The 15,405-nt window shown below is 53.0% G+C and overlaps 6 protein-coding genes across 6 annotated transcripts; 3 read left to right on the top strand and 3 right to left on the bottom strand.

Annotated features, from left to right (window-relative positions):
- Positions 1–32: 32 nt before the first annotated feature.
- On the bottom strand, positions 33–986 carry COCMIDRAFT_38857 (uncharacterized protein; the record flags this gene model as incomplete). The annotated part of the gene is made up of 5 exons (XM_007692110.1): positions 33–238; positions 341–557; positions 620–695; positions 758–823; positions 934–986. 5 exons carry the CDS (start codon positions 984–986, stop codon positions 33–35), a joined length of 618 nt encoding a protein of 205 aa, XP_007690300.1.
- Positions 987–1,901: 915 nt separating this feature from the next.
- COCMIDRAFT_101500 (uncharacterized protein) lies at positions 1,902–2,623 on the bottom strand (the record flags this gene model as incomplete). The annotated part of the gene is made up of 2 exons (XM_007692120.1): positions 1,902–2,523; positions 2,577–2,623. 2 exons carry the CDS (start codon positions 2,621–2,623, stop codon positions 1,902–1,904), a joined length of 669 nt encoding a protein of 222 aa, XP_007690310.1.
- A 631-nt stretch (positions 2,624–3,254) lies between these two features.
- On the top strand, positions 3,255–5,177 carry COCMIDRAFT_28326 (uncharacterized protein; the record flags this gene model as incomplete). The annotated part of the gene is made up of 1 exon (XM_007692103.1): positions 3,255–5,177. One exon carries the CDS (start codon positions 3,255–3,257, stop codon positions 5,175–5,177), a length of 1,923 nt encoding a protein of 640 aa, XP_007690293.1.
- A 462-nt stretch (positions 5,178–5,639) lies between these two features.
- On the bottom strand, positions 5,640–7,893 carry COCMIDRAFT_101576 (uncharacterized protein; the record flags this gene model as incomplete). Its single annotated transcript, XM_007692119.1, has 5 exons — positions 5,640–5,947; positions 5,996–6,200; positions 6,248–7,299; positions 7,353–7,698; positions 7,777–7,893. 5 exons carry the CDS (start codon positions 7,891–7,893, stop codon positions 5,640–5,642), a joined length of 2,028 nt encoding a protein of 675 aa, XP_007690309.1.
- A 1,108-nt stretch (positions 7,894–9,001) lies between these two features.
- Positions 9,002–10,574, top strand: COCMIDRAFT_101520 (uncharacterized protein; the record flags this gene model as incomplete). Its single annotated transcript, XM_007692118.1, has 4 exons — positions 9,002–9,100; positions 9,158–9,222; positions 9,279–9,411; positions 9,468–10,574. 4 exons carry the CDS (start codon positions 9,002–9,004, stop codon positions 10,572–10,574), a joined length of 1,404 nt encoding a protein of 467 aa, XP_007690308.1.
- An 834-nt stretch (positions 10,575–11,408) lies between these two features.
- COCMIDRAFT_38851 (uncharacterized protein) lies at positions 11,409–15,319 on the top strand (the record flags this gene model as incomplete). Its single annotated transcript, XM_007692109.1, has 9 exons — positions 11,409–11,499; positions 11,556–11,574; positions 11,641–11,659; positions 11,715–11,811; positions 11,868–12,540; positions 12,593–12,629; positions 13,336–13,830; positions 13,888–14,466; positions 14,750–15,319. The coding sequence occupies 9 exons, from the start codon at positions 11,409–11,411 to the stop codon at positions 15,317–15,319; spliced, it is 2,580 nt and encodes an 859-aa protein (XP_007690299.1).
- Positions 15,320–15,405: the final 86 nt, after the last annotated feature.

Genomic DNA, 15,405 nt, shown 5'->3' with positions numbered 1-15,405 from the left:
AAGAAGACGGGAAGAAAGGGAAAAAAAAAAGCTCAGCTCGCTCCCGCCAGCCTCCAACAAACATTCACCAATGCCGCAGTAGCACTAACATGGGCAAACGTCCTCGGCATGGCCACATTACCCACATACGCCGGATAGTGCACCATGAGCTTCGCCATGACATGGAAGCCAAGCAGGTTGACAATCTGAGCATCGTTGGGCGCCATAATCTGCGCTAGAGCTGCAGCGAGAGCGAATGCTACAATCCCACGTGCATCAGCAACTGAAGATTGATTCGGTAATCAAATCCACCAGGGATTTGGAAATCAAGAGACGGGGGTTAGGGGAGAGAAAAACCTACCGGGAAAGTTCTCCATAAGAGCGTAATGCGCGCTGCGTAGTCTAAGCGGCAGACCCTCAAGCTGGTGCACGTGCTTTCTCGGGTGATCGTTGTCGAGGCCCTCGCGGCGACCCATGGCTTGGCCTGCGGCGGAGAGGGCACCCGATGCACCAAAAGTCCAGAAGAGGTAGAGAGCAGAAAGAGCGGGGATGGCCCGACCTGAGGTTATGCCCGTAGTCTTTTTGGGTTGGTTTAGCCTGTGTTGGTTCTGTATGCGGGGTTTGGAATGAGGGGGCTTACGTTGATTCCTGGAAGGAGCTTGATGATGGCGTGGACGAGGGATTGGCATATACTCTCTGGGGCGGTGAGGTAGGTACTTTTGCTGGTTTTTAGAATTTGGAGGTTGCATGTGAGCGACATTGCATGTGTGGTACGTACGTGACTGGAACGAAGGCAATGTACATGGGAGCTACAGCCATTACCATTGCTCCCGAGGGGTTGACACTGCGTTGGCGTGTCAGTACATGTTTGCTGTATTTCCATTCGTACCTCATGTTTCCCGTTTCTGTCGATCAAACCCACCATGTGAAGAACATGACAGGAGAAATACTTACATGCCATTGTCGGCGGCCGCCTGCTCTGCCTGCTCTTTCTTGTCGTCTGCCATATCTGTCTCTTCTTGTGTTCGCGTCGGTCTACAGTCTGGTTGGAGAAGATGGGTCTAGACGTGTGTGGGTGAAAAAGAAAAGAAGAGCCCAATCAAGTCCCGAGGGGTGAAAGTGATGTGCCCGTCTAATGAGAAAAGGCAAGCACTACTGTGGTGAATTGGGTATTAGGTGGGAGGAGGTGAGGCTGACTATATACAGAGAAGACAATGGCCCCATTGTTCACTGGCACATGCGTAGCCGATTATCGATGACGTGTGGGCCATTCTCATCCCACCCTCGCGGTGTATATAGAGGCCGAGAGGATGGGTGGTGTGTGTCAAGCGTCGCGACTATACCCTTGGCAGGTTCATTGGCCGGGGGGGTGGGGTTGTTGCCGCTGGCTTTAGATGAAGCAGCGTGGCTGGGGTCTGGACTAGGTCCGATGCCTATCTGCGGGGTTCCATCGCATCCGACGACGTACGGAAAGAGTATGCTGGGGCGTAGAGTATTTGGAAGCGCTAGACAATTACGTTTGCAGCTGTCCTGTTTGGTACTTGTGGCATTCTTGGCCTTAATCTCTTCCATATCGAGGCGTTTTCATGTAAACTGGCCATGTGCGTATGTCTGCAGATCCCAGCTGCACTCATGTGGTGGGCGCGCTACCATGATTGATGGTCTAGCCCCGCTTGCTGACCTTGTCATTTGATGTACACCTGCCAGCAGCAGATAAGGTGTTAATAGCGAGCAAACAGAAGAGCCCTGTAGCACGACGTATTAGGGTCAATTAGGTCAAAGCTGGACATGGAACTGTTTGAAGGTCATGCATATTTCAAGCCTCTAGACAAACCAGATAGCAACCACTAAACTGTATATTTTAGGTCCCCGTCGATCCACACATTTCCCTTTTGCCTCGCGGCAAGCAACGGATGAAAAAGTTAATTTTCTTCCCAAGTCAAGTTGAAACGTCCGGGCGCATTCTCGTACTCATTCAAGCATGTAATGACCTCGTCGGCTGTAAGAGCCTCGGACAAAATTCCAGCATTGGTAGGCGCAATGAAGCCGCTCTTGACAGCATTCTTGACCCATTCAATCAGTCCAGACCAGTATCCATCGACGTTGAAGACAATGACTGGCATACTGTGAATGCCCAATTGGTTCCACGTGGTGATCTCCATGAGCTCTTCAAACGTTCCGTAGCCGCCTGACAGGGCCACAAAGCCGCCACCAGGACCTCCCTTGATGACTTCCTGAGCCATCATCTGCTTTCGTGTGTGCATGTCCTTGACGACCGTGGTGCGTCCGTATATGGATTCATCGATGGAGTGCTTGTCGGGGTCGGCAGGGTCGTGGTTCTGCTCGAGGCGGGTGAGGGCAGCGGGAATGATGCCGTGGACGCTGTCGGGGCCTGAGAGCGAGACGAGGGTACGTGCTACTTCTCCCATGAGGCCTACGGTGCCACCGCCATAGACGAGCTTGGTGTTTGCCTTGTGCAGGGCGTGTGCAAGAGCGCGGGCAGCCTCCATGTGCACGGGTGATGTGCCGCTCGAGGCGCCGCAACTATGGCCATTAGCATGCGATTGGAGGAAGCGAAAAAGCCAATTTGCACATACAATACGCAGACGACGGGCTGCTTGGGGGTGTCATTGGTAGTTGCCATGTTGTGTAGATGTTCGTCTGTGTTCGGAACAGGCTCGGAACGAAATGTGCCAGAGAAAATGGACGACGATATTGGAGTAACACAAGGCTCAAGCAGGCAATGGTAACAAGTGAGCGTACTCGGGCGTTGTCAGGTTCAAGTGAGAGAAGGGAAAGCACACAAAGGACCGTGTTGTTGTTGTCGTCGACGACTCATCCATACATAGACATCCACGCATAACAGGCAGCAGACGCAGGGCCTGGTGGACCTGTGGCATGCAAAAGACGTGCAGTTCGGTCAGCCGCATTGCGTCACCCCAGCCCCAGCCTATGCCGGCATGCCGCCCGCCCATGTGGCTAGACCCTGACACTACCAGCCCGTCTTGGCCCGCCCCAATTCCTCCGCCCGCTGTGCCAGGCCATCTGTTCTCCCATCGCGACTCCACGTCTCTTCTTGCTGGTTTCCTGGACACCAATCTGCTCAAGTCGGAATTCCAATTCCGCACGCTGCCATCATGCCAGAGGCACAAGCAGCCGCCCAGGCGCCCGAGCAGGGCAAAAGCGCAAGTTGCCCCAACGCCCCTCTGTGCTGCAATGTATACTAACATAGCCCGCAGCTCCTCACCTCCATTGTCCAGAGCGTGGGAATCTTCATGCTTGTCCAAGGTGGAATGAAGTATCTCATGCCACAAGCCCAACAGACTGCGCCCTCCGCCGCCGACCCGTCCCAACCCGGAGCCGTCGCCCAAGCATCTGGCAATGTTGTGATACCTGCCTGGGAACAGCGTCCCCAATCCCTCGCACCTGGCGTTCAATGGAGCCATATACCCTATGCTGTCGCACCCATGTGGCCTGTTGGCACTGAAATGGACATTGCCATGTACATCTCACCCTCCATCGCCATGCCGCCACTCAAGTCCATGCCCAAAGAGTCGCTCTTGATCAACGAGAAGAACTTCAAGTATGGAGATTACAGCGAGAACAGAGAAATCGACATTGAATTTAAAGTGCCCAAGGAGGTACAGCGCAACGCGACGCTCCTTGCTCACTTCTATGTGGCGCAGAGCGGCAGTGTGCTTGATCCCACGCAACCAGGCTACGACACCGCAAAGGCTTACCACTTCATTCGACCCTTGTCGCAATACCAGCCCAAGAAGAAGATTGCAAAGACGAGGAACTTGCTAAGCGACATGCCCGAGAAAACTGAGGTTGAGACGGAAGAGGAGAAGAACGCGCCCAAGATTGTAGCTAACTACTACCACCCCAACTTCACCGTATCCCTCATTCCCGACTCAGGCACTATGCAGTTCGCCGTTATGCATCCTGGCCCCCGAAAGTACATTACGCTTGAAGCGACTGGTGCGCGGGATGAGACGGGTCAGCACGGCTGGTACTACCCCATTGTCTTCACAAACACATTTTGGCAGCTCAAAAAGGACATGATTGAGGTCAACGAAACCGTCACTACCCTTCCACTTCACGTAAAGCTCAACAACTATGCTCACTGGAAATTCAACATCTTCGCCGCCGTTGACGAGAACCTCAACGCCAATGCCCGAGCTGCGGCCGCCGGTCAGTCTACACCTGGAGGTGGCGACGGCTCTGAGATGGAAATGTTCAAGGAGATCATCATCGACAGCAACTCGTACCTTCTTGCCGTTACAGCCGTGGTATCCGTCCTCCACATGATCTTCGAGATGCTCGCCTTCAAGAACGACGTGCAGCACTGGCGCAAGAAAAAGGACAACGTCGGCACCTCTGTCCGTACCATCCTCGCAAACGTCGTCATGCAAGCCATCATCTTCCTCTACCTCATCGACAACAATGAAAACACCTCATACATGATTCTCTTCGGCCAAGGCATGGGCATGGCCATCGAAGCCTGGAAAATCACTAAATCCGTAAACGTCCGCGTCCGCCCTACCGCCCCGGGTTCCCTCCTCCCTTACACCATCGTCTTCGAAGATAAGCACGTCCTCTCCGAGACCGAAAAGAAGACGGAGGAATACGACGCCATTGCCTTCAAATACCTCTACATGGTCGCTATCCCCTTGCTTGTCGCATACGCAATCTACTCCCTCATGTACGAATCCCACAAGTCATGGTACTCCTTCATCATCACCACGCTCGTCGGCTCCGTCTACGCATACGGCTTCCTCATGATGGTCCCCGCCCTCTACATCAACTACAGACTCCAGTCCGTAGCCCACATGCCCGGCCGCGCAATGACGTACAAGTTCCTCAACACCTTCATTGACGACTTGTTCGCCTTTACAATCAAGATGCCCACCTTACATCGTCTGGCCACCCTCCGTGACGACGTCATTTTCTTTGTCTATCTGTTTCAGACGTGGAAGTACAAGGTTGATTATAACCGTGTTAATGAGTTTGGGCAGGGAGGTGATGATGAGGAGGTCGAGGAGAAGGATGCGAATAAGCCGCTTGCAGCGCATCCGGATGGTGATAAGTCGTTGAAGGTGCCCGATGCAAAGAAGGTCGAGGACGTGGCCAAGGAGAAGGAGCAGGCGGCTGCTACGGGCAGTGAGAAGAAGGGTAAAGCGACCAAGAGGAAGTAGGAGAAACTAAGGAAGAGTGTTCTTTTGCCTTTTTTTTTCTCGTTTCGTCGCTCAAGGAAGAAGTAATAAGGAAAAGCTTTTGTTGTCGTCATGTAGTATTCATTAGAAGATTCAAATGCAATAATTGGTGATGCTCAGTGTTGTCTCGATTGCACACGCACACCAATACATAATTACACATGACATTATCAATTAGAAATACTATACACGAGACCACTTCTTTTTTCAAATATACACGAAGCAAAAGGTACCTTGTTTGGAAAGCAAAAGTATTTCGCAAAGAGCTGCCACAACGCCTTGCAATGCTTTGAACATATGCCGAAAGCTGAAAAGAGTTTTTTTATCCTCCCTCTCCGTCGTCCCACCGCAAGAGGCCTGAACCGTATAAAAGTCGAGAAAAAGAGCCGCCCTCAAAGGAAATTCCCGTAAATGCATATCGGGAATTGATTACTGTGGGCAATGTCATGAAAAGCCGGGAAGCTGGAAGCCAAATCCAGGTACGGCCGGTGGAACTGCAACACCCTGATCAGCTCTAGGCGATACATGGCGGGGATCATTAGCGTTTCCTCGGTCGTGTTTGCGGAACTTGTGTTGAGCGACATTCTCAGGCCCGGGGCGCGCACCGCCAAAGTTGTTGGGTGGAGGAGCATCGGGGCGCTCATTCAAGTTCTCACGTCCATTAGAGTTGCCACGTCCAGCATGGTCTCCACGGCCACCGTAGCCCCCACGCCCACCCCGAGGGGCATCGGTCGGCACACGTCGGCTGATGGCTGTAAGTTTGTTAGCGGGATTTGCAAAGGACGAGAAGACAGGCATACCCTTGGAAGAAACACCGGCCCCAATCTCAATATCCGGCTCTTCGATTATCATGCCACCTTCGAGAGCACGACCACCAGTTCCGCCATACTCAGCAGTCAGTGCCCACTTTCGGTCAGCCTCGGTAAGCCGAGAAATGGGAATCACACTGATGCCTGTTTGGTAGTCACTGCAATCACGAGGACCAAATCCGACACCCCATCGCGTCTGCACGCATTAGTCATGTACATGATTAGAAGAATTCGCATCCTTACCTGGCGCGCTTTGGACTGTGCAACAGGATCATTCAGGCTGTCCATACCCTGCTTGGCAGCAAGAGCATCGGGGCGGGTCAACATCTTGACAAAGGCATGTCGCTTATCTTGGTTGACAATGCACGTTTGAACTCTACCAAAGCGAGAAAAGATGCTTCGAATCTCACTCTCTGTTCCACCAGCACCGCCTACAAACAATGTACGACTAAGCACTCTGATATTATCGCGTGGAAGGGTCTCATCCCACTCAATATACTTGGACTGGCCATATGCTGCTGCCCTAGGTGGGCTTGGCTGTCGTCGCGGTGGCGAGCGTTGCCGATATTCACTACGATCATTACGTCCTCCTTTTTGTTTGCCACGGCTACGACCGCGCTCACCTCTCTCAAAGCGCTGCGAATTGCCTTCAGGGCCTGCATTTGGGTCGTAAACACCATATGTTGGGCTCTCCCGACGATTGGGGTTGGGAGGAGACCTATCCCCAGGCGATCGTCGACGTTGAAAGCCAGGCGATCGGCTACGGTCTCGCATTCTACTGTCTGTCTGATCATACCGATCTGTTTGGTTACCATTGATTACAATTGACTGCCCTTGTGGGGGTGTCTGTGTAGCCACTGGAGGCTGTAAAGGCAACATGGACAGTCCACCATTCTGAGCTGTGGCTAATGCGTTCAACACCTGTATTGCCTGATCGGGTTGGATTGAACCAGCACTCATGGCCTGTAGAATCTGTCCCGCGAGTTCATTCATTCCAGCGGGTGGGACAGGCAAGCTGGGCTGTCCTGTTGCTACAGCAGGCGGCGGAGGCACGAAACCAGGAGGTGGAGGTGGCAATACGTTTTGTTGAAAAGGAAACGCAGGAGGTGCTGCAGGTGGAGCATTAGTAGGTATATTCTGCTGGCTAATGCCGGCGAGGGCAGCAAATAGAGCATTAGTGTCTTGTGATGGCTGCGCCAGAGGTGGCGGGGCAAGTGGCTGTGGGTTAGAAGTCTGTCCGTTGAAGGCTGGGGCTATGCCATTGTTCTTGGGTGGCTCTACAGGTAATGGAACGCCTGAGTTACTGTGCGTTAGCTAAGGAAAAGGCAACGCGTAGGCCTCTACCTACTATTGTGACCGCCATTCAGTTGCTGTTTGAAGGAGGCCAGCATGTCGTGGGGAAACGTCTGGCCACGCTCCCAGATGTCTATAAGCTTGGAAATCTTCTCCTTTTGAGTCTCTGGCGCAGACTGGATGAGGTTCATCATCATAGCGGGTAGCACATCTCGCATCATCTGCACTCCTGAAGCATATGTTCCTGGTACAGCATTCTTGGACACGGTCTGACCGGCCTGCTTAGCCCTCTCCACCCACTGGCGGGCGACTGCATCTACGACGTATAGTACTCCTAGTTTATGTGTGACGGCGCTGTTCTGAAGCTGCTGAGCGATCTTCTGGACGATGATGGGGTGGGACTACATGTGAGTTCAAGTCCTTAGTATGATGATCAAAGCGCGCAGAGGTTGTGGACAAGGTCCTTGCGACTGGCATACCTGAATGTTGTCAACGCACAGTTGCGTGATAGCTTTGATCTTGGTGGGTGTGACCCCAGGCGGCTTGAGCGCCTGGAGGGATTGCAATTGAGTGCCTAGTTCGTCCATGGCTGCCATGACTATGTTCAATGTGCCAGATCAGAGATGTGAAGCGAAAGGAAAAGACGGCCCTTGGCAATGCACCACGGAGGCCAAAGCGTGTGGTGAGAGAACCGAGATGGCAAACACGCAGCAGACTTTACTTGAAACCCACAAGACGCGAGCCGAAGCAAGAAGATCTAGGCAGTAGAGTACTGTACCAAGACTGCAGGCGAAAGGAGCGCTGGGCTGTCTCCTGACGCGGACGAGGCGAGCTGCTGGCCCCAGTCAACTCAGGACGCGAGCGCGCAGTGGAAAATTGGCTGTGCAAGCGATGTCACCACGAAGCGCGATAGTTGCAGCAAGCCAGAGAGTCAATGGAAGCAGTGTGAATGGGCCGCGAGAGATGGTCGTGGTCTACGTCAAGGGCGCAGTTGCAGAGGTGAGTAGAACGTGAGACGAGTCGGCAAGTTTGCCAGAGCCACGCTAGCAGGGCACGTGACATGACCTCGGCCAAGCAAATGCATGTCTGGACGAGTGTAAGTGCGAGCCCTGCAGCGCGAGATGCAAACAGGATGCAAGCAGGATGCACGCCTGCCTCGGGCCTTGGGGCCTTTTGTACGAGTTGCCTTTTTGGTGTTGCAGTAAGCAGTCGTCGACGCCGGCCCTTTGCCCGGCCGAAGCAATAAGCATTCGAGGGCGCTGCCGACGCCATTTTCTTATTCCGCGCCTAGCACTCGATACTTTCTACTTACCTACGTACATGGTTACTTTGTATGTGCCTGTCCGTTGGACGGGACGGCGCTCGCGGCCACAGTCGCCCATGCTGCTGTCCGCTGCCAAGGCAAGAAAATCAAGTGGCTCTCCTGCAACACACACATGCACAGCCCGCCTGTGCAAGCCCGACAAAAGAATTGGTGCGCTAGGCTGCGTGTTCCTGACATGGAGTAATTGTTGAACACCGGAAAAGAGGGACCTCCGAACGATGCCCGCGCGGGTGGTATTCGTTAGGCCATGGCGGCATGGGTGTGCAGCCATGACGAGACCGTGCTGAGCTCCACCAGTATTTTCTTGCATCGTTCCGACGCAACCTTTTTAACTCCCTCCCGCCCATCCGACTTCTCATCATCCTTCACACTTCATCACAATGGCATCTGCTCTGCGTTTGTCAAGCGCTTTCCGCGCCGCCACTCCCCTGCGGACCACAGCCTTCAATGGCCTCCGCTTCTACTCCAGCAAGACTACTGTAGGCCAACCACAGCCGTCCTGAAGCCAATGCATCCGCTGACCCATCCAATTGCAGTCGCTGAAGGAGACCTTCGCCAACAAGCTGCCTGGCGAGATCGAGAAGATCAAGAAGCTCCGCAAGTGCGTTTTTGCCAAAGCCGTATCCACCCCACTACCAGACTGACATCATAACCCAGGGAGCACGGCAACAAGGTCATCGGCGAGGTCACCCTTGACCAGGTCTACGGCGGTGCCCGTGGCATCAAGTCCCTCGTCTGGGAAGGCTCCGTCCTCGACTCCGAGGAGGGTATCCGTTTCCGTGGCAAGACTGTACGTGGTGACATTTTCAGCTCGGCGCACACGGATCCAGCGCTAACACGCAACAGATCCCCGAATGCCAAGAACTCCTCCCCAAGGCCCCTGGTGGCCAGGAGCCTCTTCCCGAAGGTCTCTTCTGGCTTCTTCTGACCGGCGAGGTCCCCTCTGAGCAGCAGGTCCGCGACCTCTCTGCTGAGTGGGCTGCCCGCTCCGATGTCCCCAAGTTCGTTGAGGAGCTCATTGACCGCTGCCCAAGCGACCTCCACCCCATGGCCCAGTTCTCCCTCGCCGTCACTGCTCTCGAGCACGAGTCCAACTTCGCAAAGGCCTACGCCAAGGGCATGCACAAGTCGCAATACTGGGAGCACACCTTTGAGGACTCCATGGACCTCATTGCCAAGCTTCCCACCATCGCCGCAAAGATCTACCGTAACATCTACAAGGACGGCAAGGTCGCTCCCATCCAGAAGGACAAGGACTACTCTTTCAACCTTGCCCACCAGCTCGGTTTCTCCGAGAACAAGGACTTTGTTGAGCTGATGCGTCTGTACCTCACCATCCACACTGACCACGAAGGTGGTAACGTCAGCGCCCACACCACCCACTTGGTTGGATCCGCTCTCAGCTCCCCCTACCTTTCTTTGGCCGCTGGCCTGAACGGTCTTGCTGGCCCTCTTCACGGACTGGCTAACCAGGAGGTTCTCGTCTGGCTCCAGAAGATGAAGAAGGCTATTGGCAACGACCTCAGCGATCAGGCCATCAAGGACTACCTCTGGTCTACCCTCAAGGCTGGTCAGGTCGTCCCCGGTTACGGCCACGCTGTTCTCCGCAAGACCGACCCCCGCTATGTTTCCCAGCGCGAGTTCGCCCAGAAGCACCTGCCCGACGACCCCATGTTCAAGCTCGTCAGCCAGGTCTACAAGATCGCCCCCGGCGTCCTCACCGAGCACGGCAAGACCAAGAACCCATACCCCAACGTCGACGCCCACTCTGGTGTCCTCCTCCAGTACTACGGCCTTACCGAGCAGAACTACTACACCGTCCTTTTCGGTGTCTCCCGTGCTCTCGGAGTCCTTCCCCAGCTCATCATTGACCGTGCTGTCGGCGCCCCCATTGAGAGGCCCAAGTCCTTCAGCACAGAGGCTTATGCCAAGCTGGTTGGCGCTCAGCTGTAAGCACGTCATTACTTCGTGTTCTAGAGTCTTGAAAATGTGGAGGAGTTTACTTGAGATTCAGAGATACCTAGTCCCTTGTAAATTATGAAATGTAAAGATATGAAAGGAAGCGCCATGGCGGCCATCGCAACTCACTCATTTTCCAAGTGAGCGACCTACTGTAATGCCACGTCTTGATGAAGATATATTTAATCCCCATAGCTTCCTACTTCCTACAAGCATATTGACTGTAACGGGGCATAGGCCGCGGAATTACTCCAAAAAGCACCGAAAGTGTCAAACCCATCCAATGGGGGCAGAGCAGAAGACAATCTAAGAAGAAAACTAACCGGAACACCGGGGTACACCCGCGGCCCTGGAGTTTCTCGCTGAGCGATGGGGAACCGATACGGACTGTTGGGCTGAGCCAGCCACCTGCTACGGAATCCGATAGCCGATGGCGACATGTTGCACCGTGTTCAGGTACAATTGGTGCCATTTTTTTTTGCAGCAAAGTGGAAAGGGGAGTTTAAATTCAAAGGATCAACCTGGCGCAGTGTGTGCTCGACGCCGCAAAAGTAAATCCACCCCTCTCTCGGGAAGGCGGGCGCGGAAAGGGCCAAAGATGGGTGGGATCGCTCGTGCGCCAAGAACCCGATAGCTTCAGGAACGACCCCAGTTATAGCGCCGGTCGGCGGTCAACAAGCAACACAGACCACCTTGCAAGTTCATATCGTCTTTTTTCATGCTGCACCTTCATCTCATTTCCTACACACTTGATATCACTCATATTTGCGACGGAGCACCCTTTTGCCTTGGTCAGGCCCCATATCTTCGACAACAAACCCCCAGAGAATGAGTTCCAAGCCTATAACCGGCACGCCTGGCGTTGCCAGCGCTGCGCCAAAACTCGAGAAGAAGCCGGTCAAGTTTAGCAATTTGTTGCGTGAGTTTTCCAGGGCGCATTGGTGTCCGGGAATGTATGCTGATTGTAGCCCACAGTCGGTGCTGGTCTCAACATGTTCGAGTGAGTACACAGCCCACCTTGATGCCAGGCTTCGCGGAATCTATACTGACAGAACTGCAGAGTAACAACTCTGGGACAGGTATGCAGCCCCCAGCCATATCTCGAAACAGGGCCACGCTGACAATTGAGAATAGCCGTTGGAGGTTGTCAAAACCACCATGGCTGCCAACAGGTCTGAAGGTTTCTCGGGTGCTATTGGCCGCATTTGGGCCCGTGGAGGTGTTCTTGGCTGTTAGTCTTCATACCACCATTGGCCTTACTCACTATCTGACAAGCATGATTTCTAGTCTACCAGGGTCTCATTCCGTGGGCCTGGATCGAAGCCTCCACCAAGGGAGCCGTCCTCCTGTTCGTTGCTTCGGAAGCCGAATACTACGCTAAGTCGTTTGGTGCGCCCGACTTTCTCGCCGGTATCTCCGGAGGAATGACGGGTGGTCTTGCACAGGCCTATGCCACTATGGGCTTCTGCACTTGCATGAAGACAGTCGAGATTACAAAACACAAGGTCGCTGCCACCGGCGCAAAGCCCCCGGGTACTTTGGAAACCTTCATGCAGATCTGGCGCACTGAGGGTATCCGCGGTATTAACCGTGGTGTCAATGCCGTCGCAGTGCGCCAGGTAACTAACTGGGGTTCCCGCTTCGGTCTGTCCCGTGTCGCAGAGACTGGTATCCGAAAGGTTACCAACAAGGAGCATGGCGAGAAGCTGAGCGTAATTGAGAAAATCACTGCCTCGGCTCTCGGTGGTGGTTTGAGCGCGTGGAACCAGCCCATTGAGGTTATCCGCGTGGAGCTCCAGTCCAAGACTGTTGACCCCAACCGACCCAAGAACCTGAACGTTGCCTCGGCGTTCAAGTACATCTACTCGAACAATGGTATCAAGGGTCTTTACCGTGGTGTTACTCCCCGAATCGGACTTGGCGTTTGGCAGACGGTTTGCATGGTTGCTTTGGGTGATGTGTATGTTTCTATTCCTTATCCCAATCACGTATGTTTACTAACGATATTATAGCGCCAAGGAGGCTGTTGAGAAACTCACTGGCGACAAGGTTACCGCGAAGCATTAGACGGCGTTTGGGTAATTGATCTGGCGGGCGGTATGATTAGTCTAGAATTTATGCAAATGTCTCGAGGGCGATCTCGGACACTTGAACTTTTGATATCACACGGCAGGGTACCATTACCGGTTTACATTGCTATGGAATTATTAGCACAATAAGAGTATGATGCCTGAGACGGCAAGAATTTTGCGTATCTAAAGTGTTGTTGCTTTCTTTCCACATCTACACATGGAGAGTGATTTGGTCATCAATGCACTATAGTTAGTTTGGTTGACTATTCTGCACTAAGCCTGTGGGGTACTAAGTTTGGTGCACCAGCAACGCGCGGGGTCCAATCAGGAGACGGCGCTCAGCGCCAGTTCACGTCACGGAAGCAAACGGCCAAAGTGGTTCAATTCACCTTCGGCAACACACTTTAAGCTAAGACTTTCCCTGCAAGTAGGAATGCAGCATACAACATGAGGAAACACGTCACTTGTATGCCAACAGGGGAGCATCGTGGATGCAGTCGGGTGAGTTTGAGCGTCTCTCGTCCTCTTGCTGTAGCCGTCCGTCAGCTACGAAGGGCCCTGAATCCATAAGATCAACAAATTGCAGTAGACTTTGAATGTAGAATTTTGTATGCCTTTCTTGATTTCTATAGTAACAGCGATGCCTTATTGATCAGAAGTACCAACATGCTGACTTGGAATAGTTCGAACCTCACACGCCAGCACCATTGTTGTGTGCATGGCGCTGCGACTTGACCGCGTTCTCGCAACGGCACAACCTGTACTTTCTTGCCGCCACAGATATTTTACACGTCTATCAACCAGGTTTTCCGGATCAAAGCTTGACTAAGGAGCCCAGCCTTGCCCTTCATCCACCCCAGACTGGTCATCGAGGGCAGGGTATCGATCCTTGGGAGCCTCATTCCATCAACCGCGTTCTTGTTGAATACCTTGGTAACGAAGAAATTCTTCTTGTTACCTGCGATGATGGCGATGTAATTGGCTATCGCACTGAAGTAATCTACCGAGCTTTGCAACGACAAAGCGATCAAGATGAGCCTGCTAGTGAGGATGACGTTCACATCTTCCTCCATCAAAACGTTGGCGCTAGCGCATGGGGCTTAGCTGTGCATCGAGAGGCTCGGATCATTGCTATTAGCGCAAACACGTATCGAATCACTGTCATTGCGTACGCGCTCGTAGATCAGACTGAAGAATCAGAGAGCTCAGAGAACTCAGATAGTGACACTCATGAGCCTTCAAAATCTACCTCCCAGTCTCCTTTCTGTAGACGGAACGAGACCATCTTTCATCTTTCCACCACAAACAACCTACCATCATTGTCGTTTTACGGCAGTTCTGGACGTTGGCTTTTGAGTAGCTGCATCAATGGCAAGACAATACTATGGGATCTTCATACGAGGAAGGAAGCAGCTAGTTACCAAATGGGATGGTGCAGAAGCGCCGAGAACCTGAACTCCACTCCTCGCTATGAAGCACGAGGGTTTACATGCAATTGCCCGGCTGCTTCAAGCGTGCTGCACGGAGCTTGGGGCACAATAGCACTGGATACGACATCAGCATACTACTTACCACCCGCAGAAGAAGATGAGTTGAAAATCAAAGATGAGCCACAAAGCTTTCGGGATGCGACTGCTCAAAAAAAGAGATTTGGGGTTGCAGCTCTCAACCCATGCATCCCGTACATGGAGCCAAGTGAAAGCGAGGACGAACAGAGTGACCTAGACGAAGAGGATACAGATTCTATGGAAGGTCAGACACAAGGGGTCCAGCCACTTGCTTACGTTCCAGGAAGTCTGGCACCGGCTCAAGTGGTAAGTGGGGATCGCCAGCGTCTCCTCGGCTGGGCTTGTCCTTGAAGATACAATAGATACTGACACCTCACAGCTGGCTCTCCAGAACATCGTACAGGGACACCAAAACCCGCAGGATCTACCAGACTTGATATTCAACATGATTGCTCCTGGCAGAATACAATCCAGTTACGACACAGGCTTCAAACCTTATTGCGCAATAAACTATTCTGAAAGTGCCAAGTATCTCGTACGCATTGCCCTCCTATTTAACTATCAAAGACGTAAATCTAACATGTCGCAGGCTGAAGGAAGAGATCTCGACAAACCCTTTCTGATTCTTACAAAAGAAGAGTTCTTTCTCGTCCAACGCCCCTTTGTACCAGACACGAAGAGTACAACCAGTCGCATTGTATCCATGCGACGCCCCTTGCATCCCGGCGAGTGGATACCATCGCTCGCAACCCAAGACCGGCACTGCTACTTCTCTCAAATCCCCGAACTGGGCATCTTCATCGTCGGATCGCCTATCGGCCGTGCGGCCATCTTCTCACTCTACTGGACGAGGGACGAAGGCAGTGTGCACAGACGATATGGCTTCAAGCTTGAATACCTGCTGCCTTTTAAACAGGAGAATGAAAATCAGATTTCGGGCGCGCCGATTGGACGCATGATTGGTGTCGCGGTTTCGCCGGTCCAGGGCTTGTTTGATGGTCCGGGAGGTGGAGATGCTAGTGCCGAGCGGGAGCAGGGTGTGCGCCTGCCGAGACGATGGCGTATTCTCATGTATTACATGGATCATACGGTGTTGAGCTTTGAGTTGTCGAAGCCGAGGGAGAGCGAGTCGCCTGATTTGGAGGAGTTGGTTGTGTAGGGAGGGCTGTTTTCTCTTTTCCATCACGTGGAGTATTCATGGTATTACTGGGGGCAGGTTGGGGGGTTTTTGAACTCAGAGTGTTA

The sequence above is a fragment of the Bipolaris oryzae genome, assembly GCF_000523455.1.
Source record: "Bipolaris oryzae ATCC 44560 unplaced genomic scaffold scaffold_119, whole genome shotgun sequence".
Taxonomy (NCBI): Eukaryota; Fungi; Ascomycota; class Dothideomycetes; order Pleosporales; family Pleosporaceae; genus Bipolaris; species Bipolaris oryzae.
This window is presented reverse-complemented; position numbering and strand designations above follow the sequence as displayed.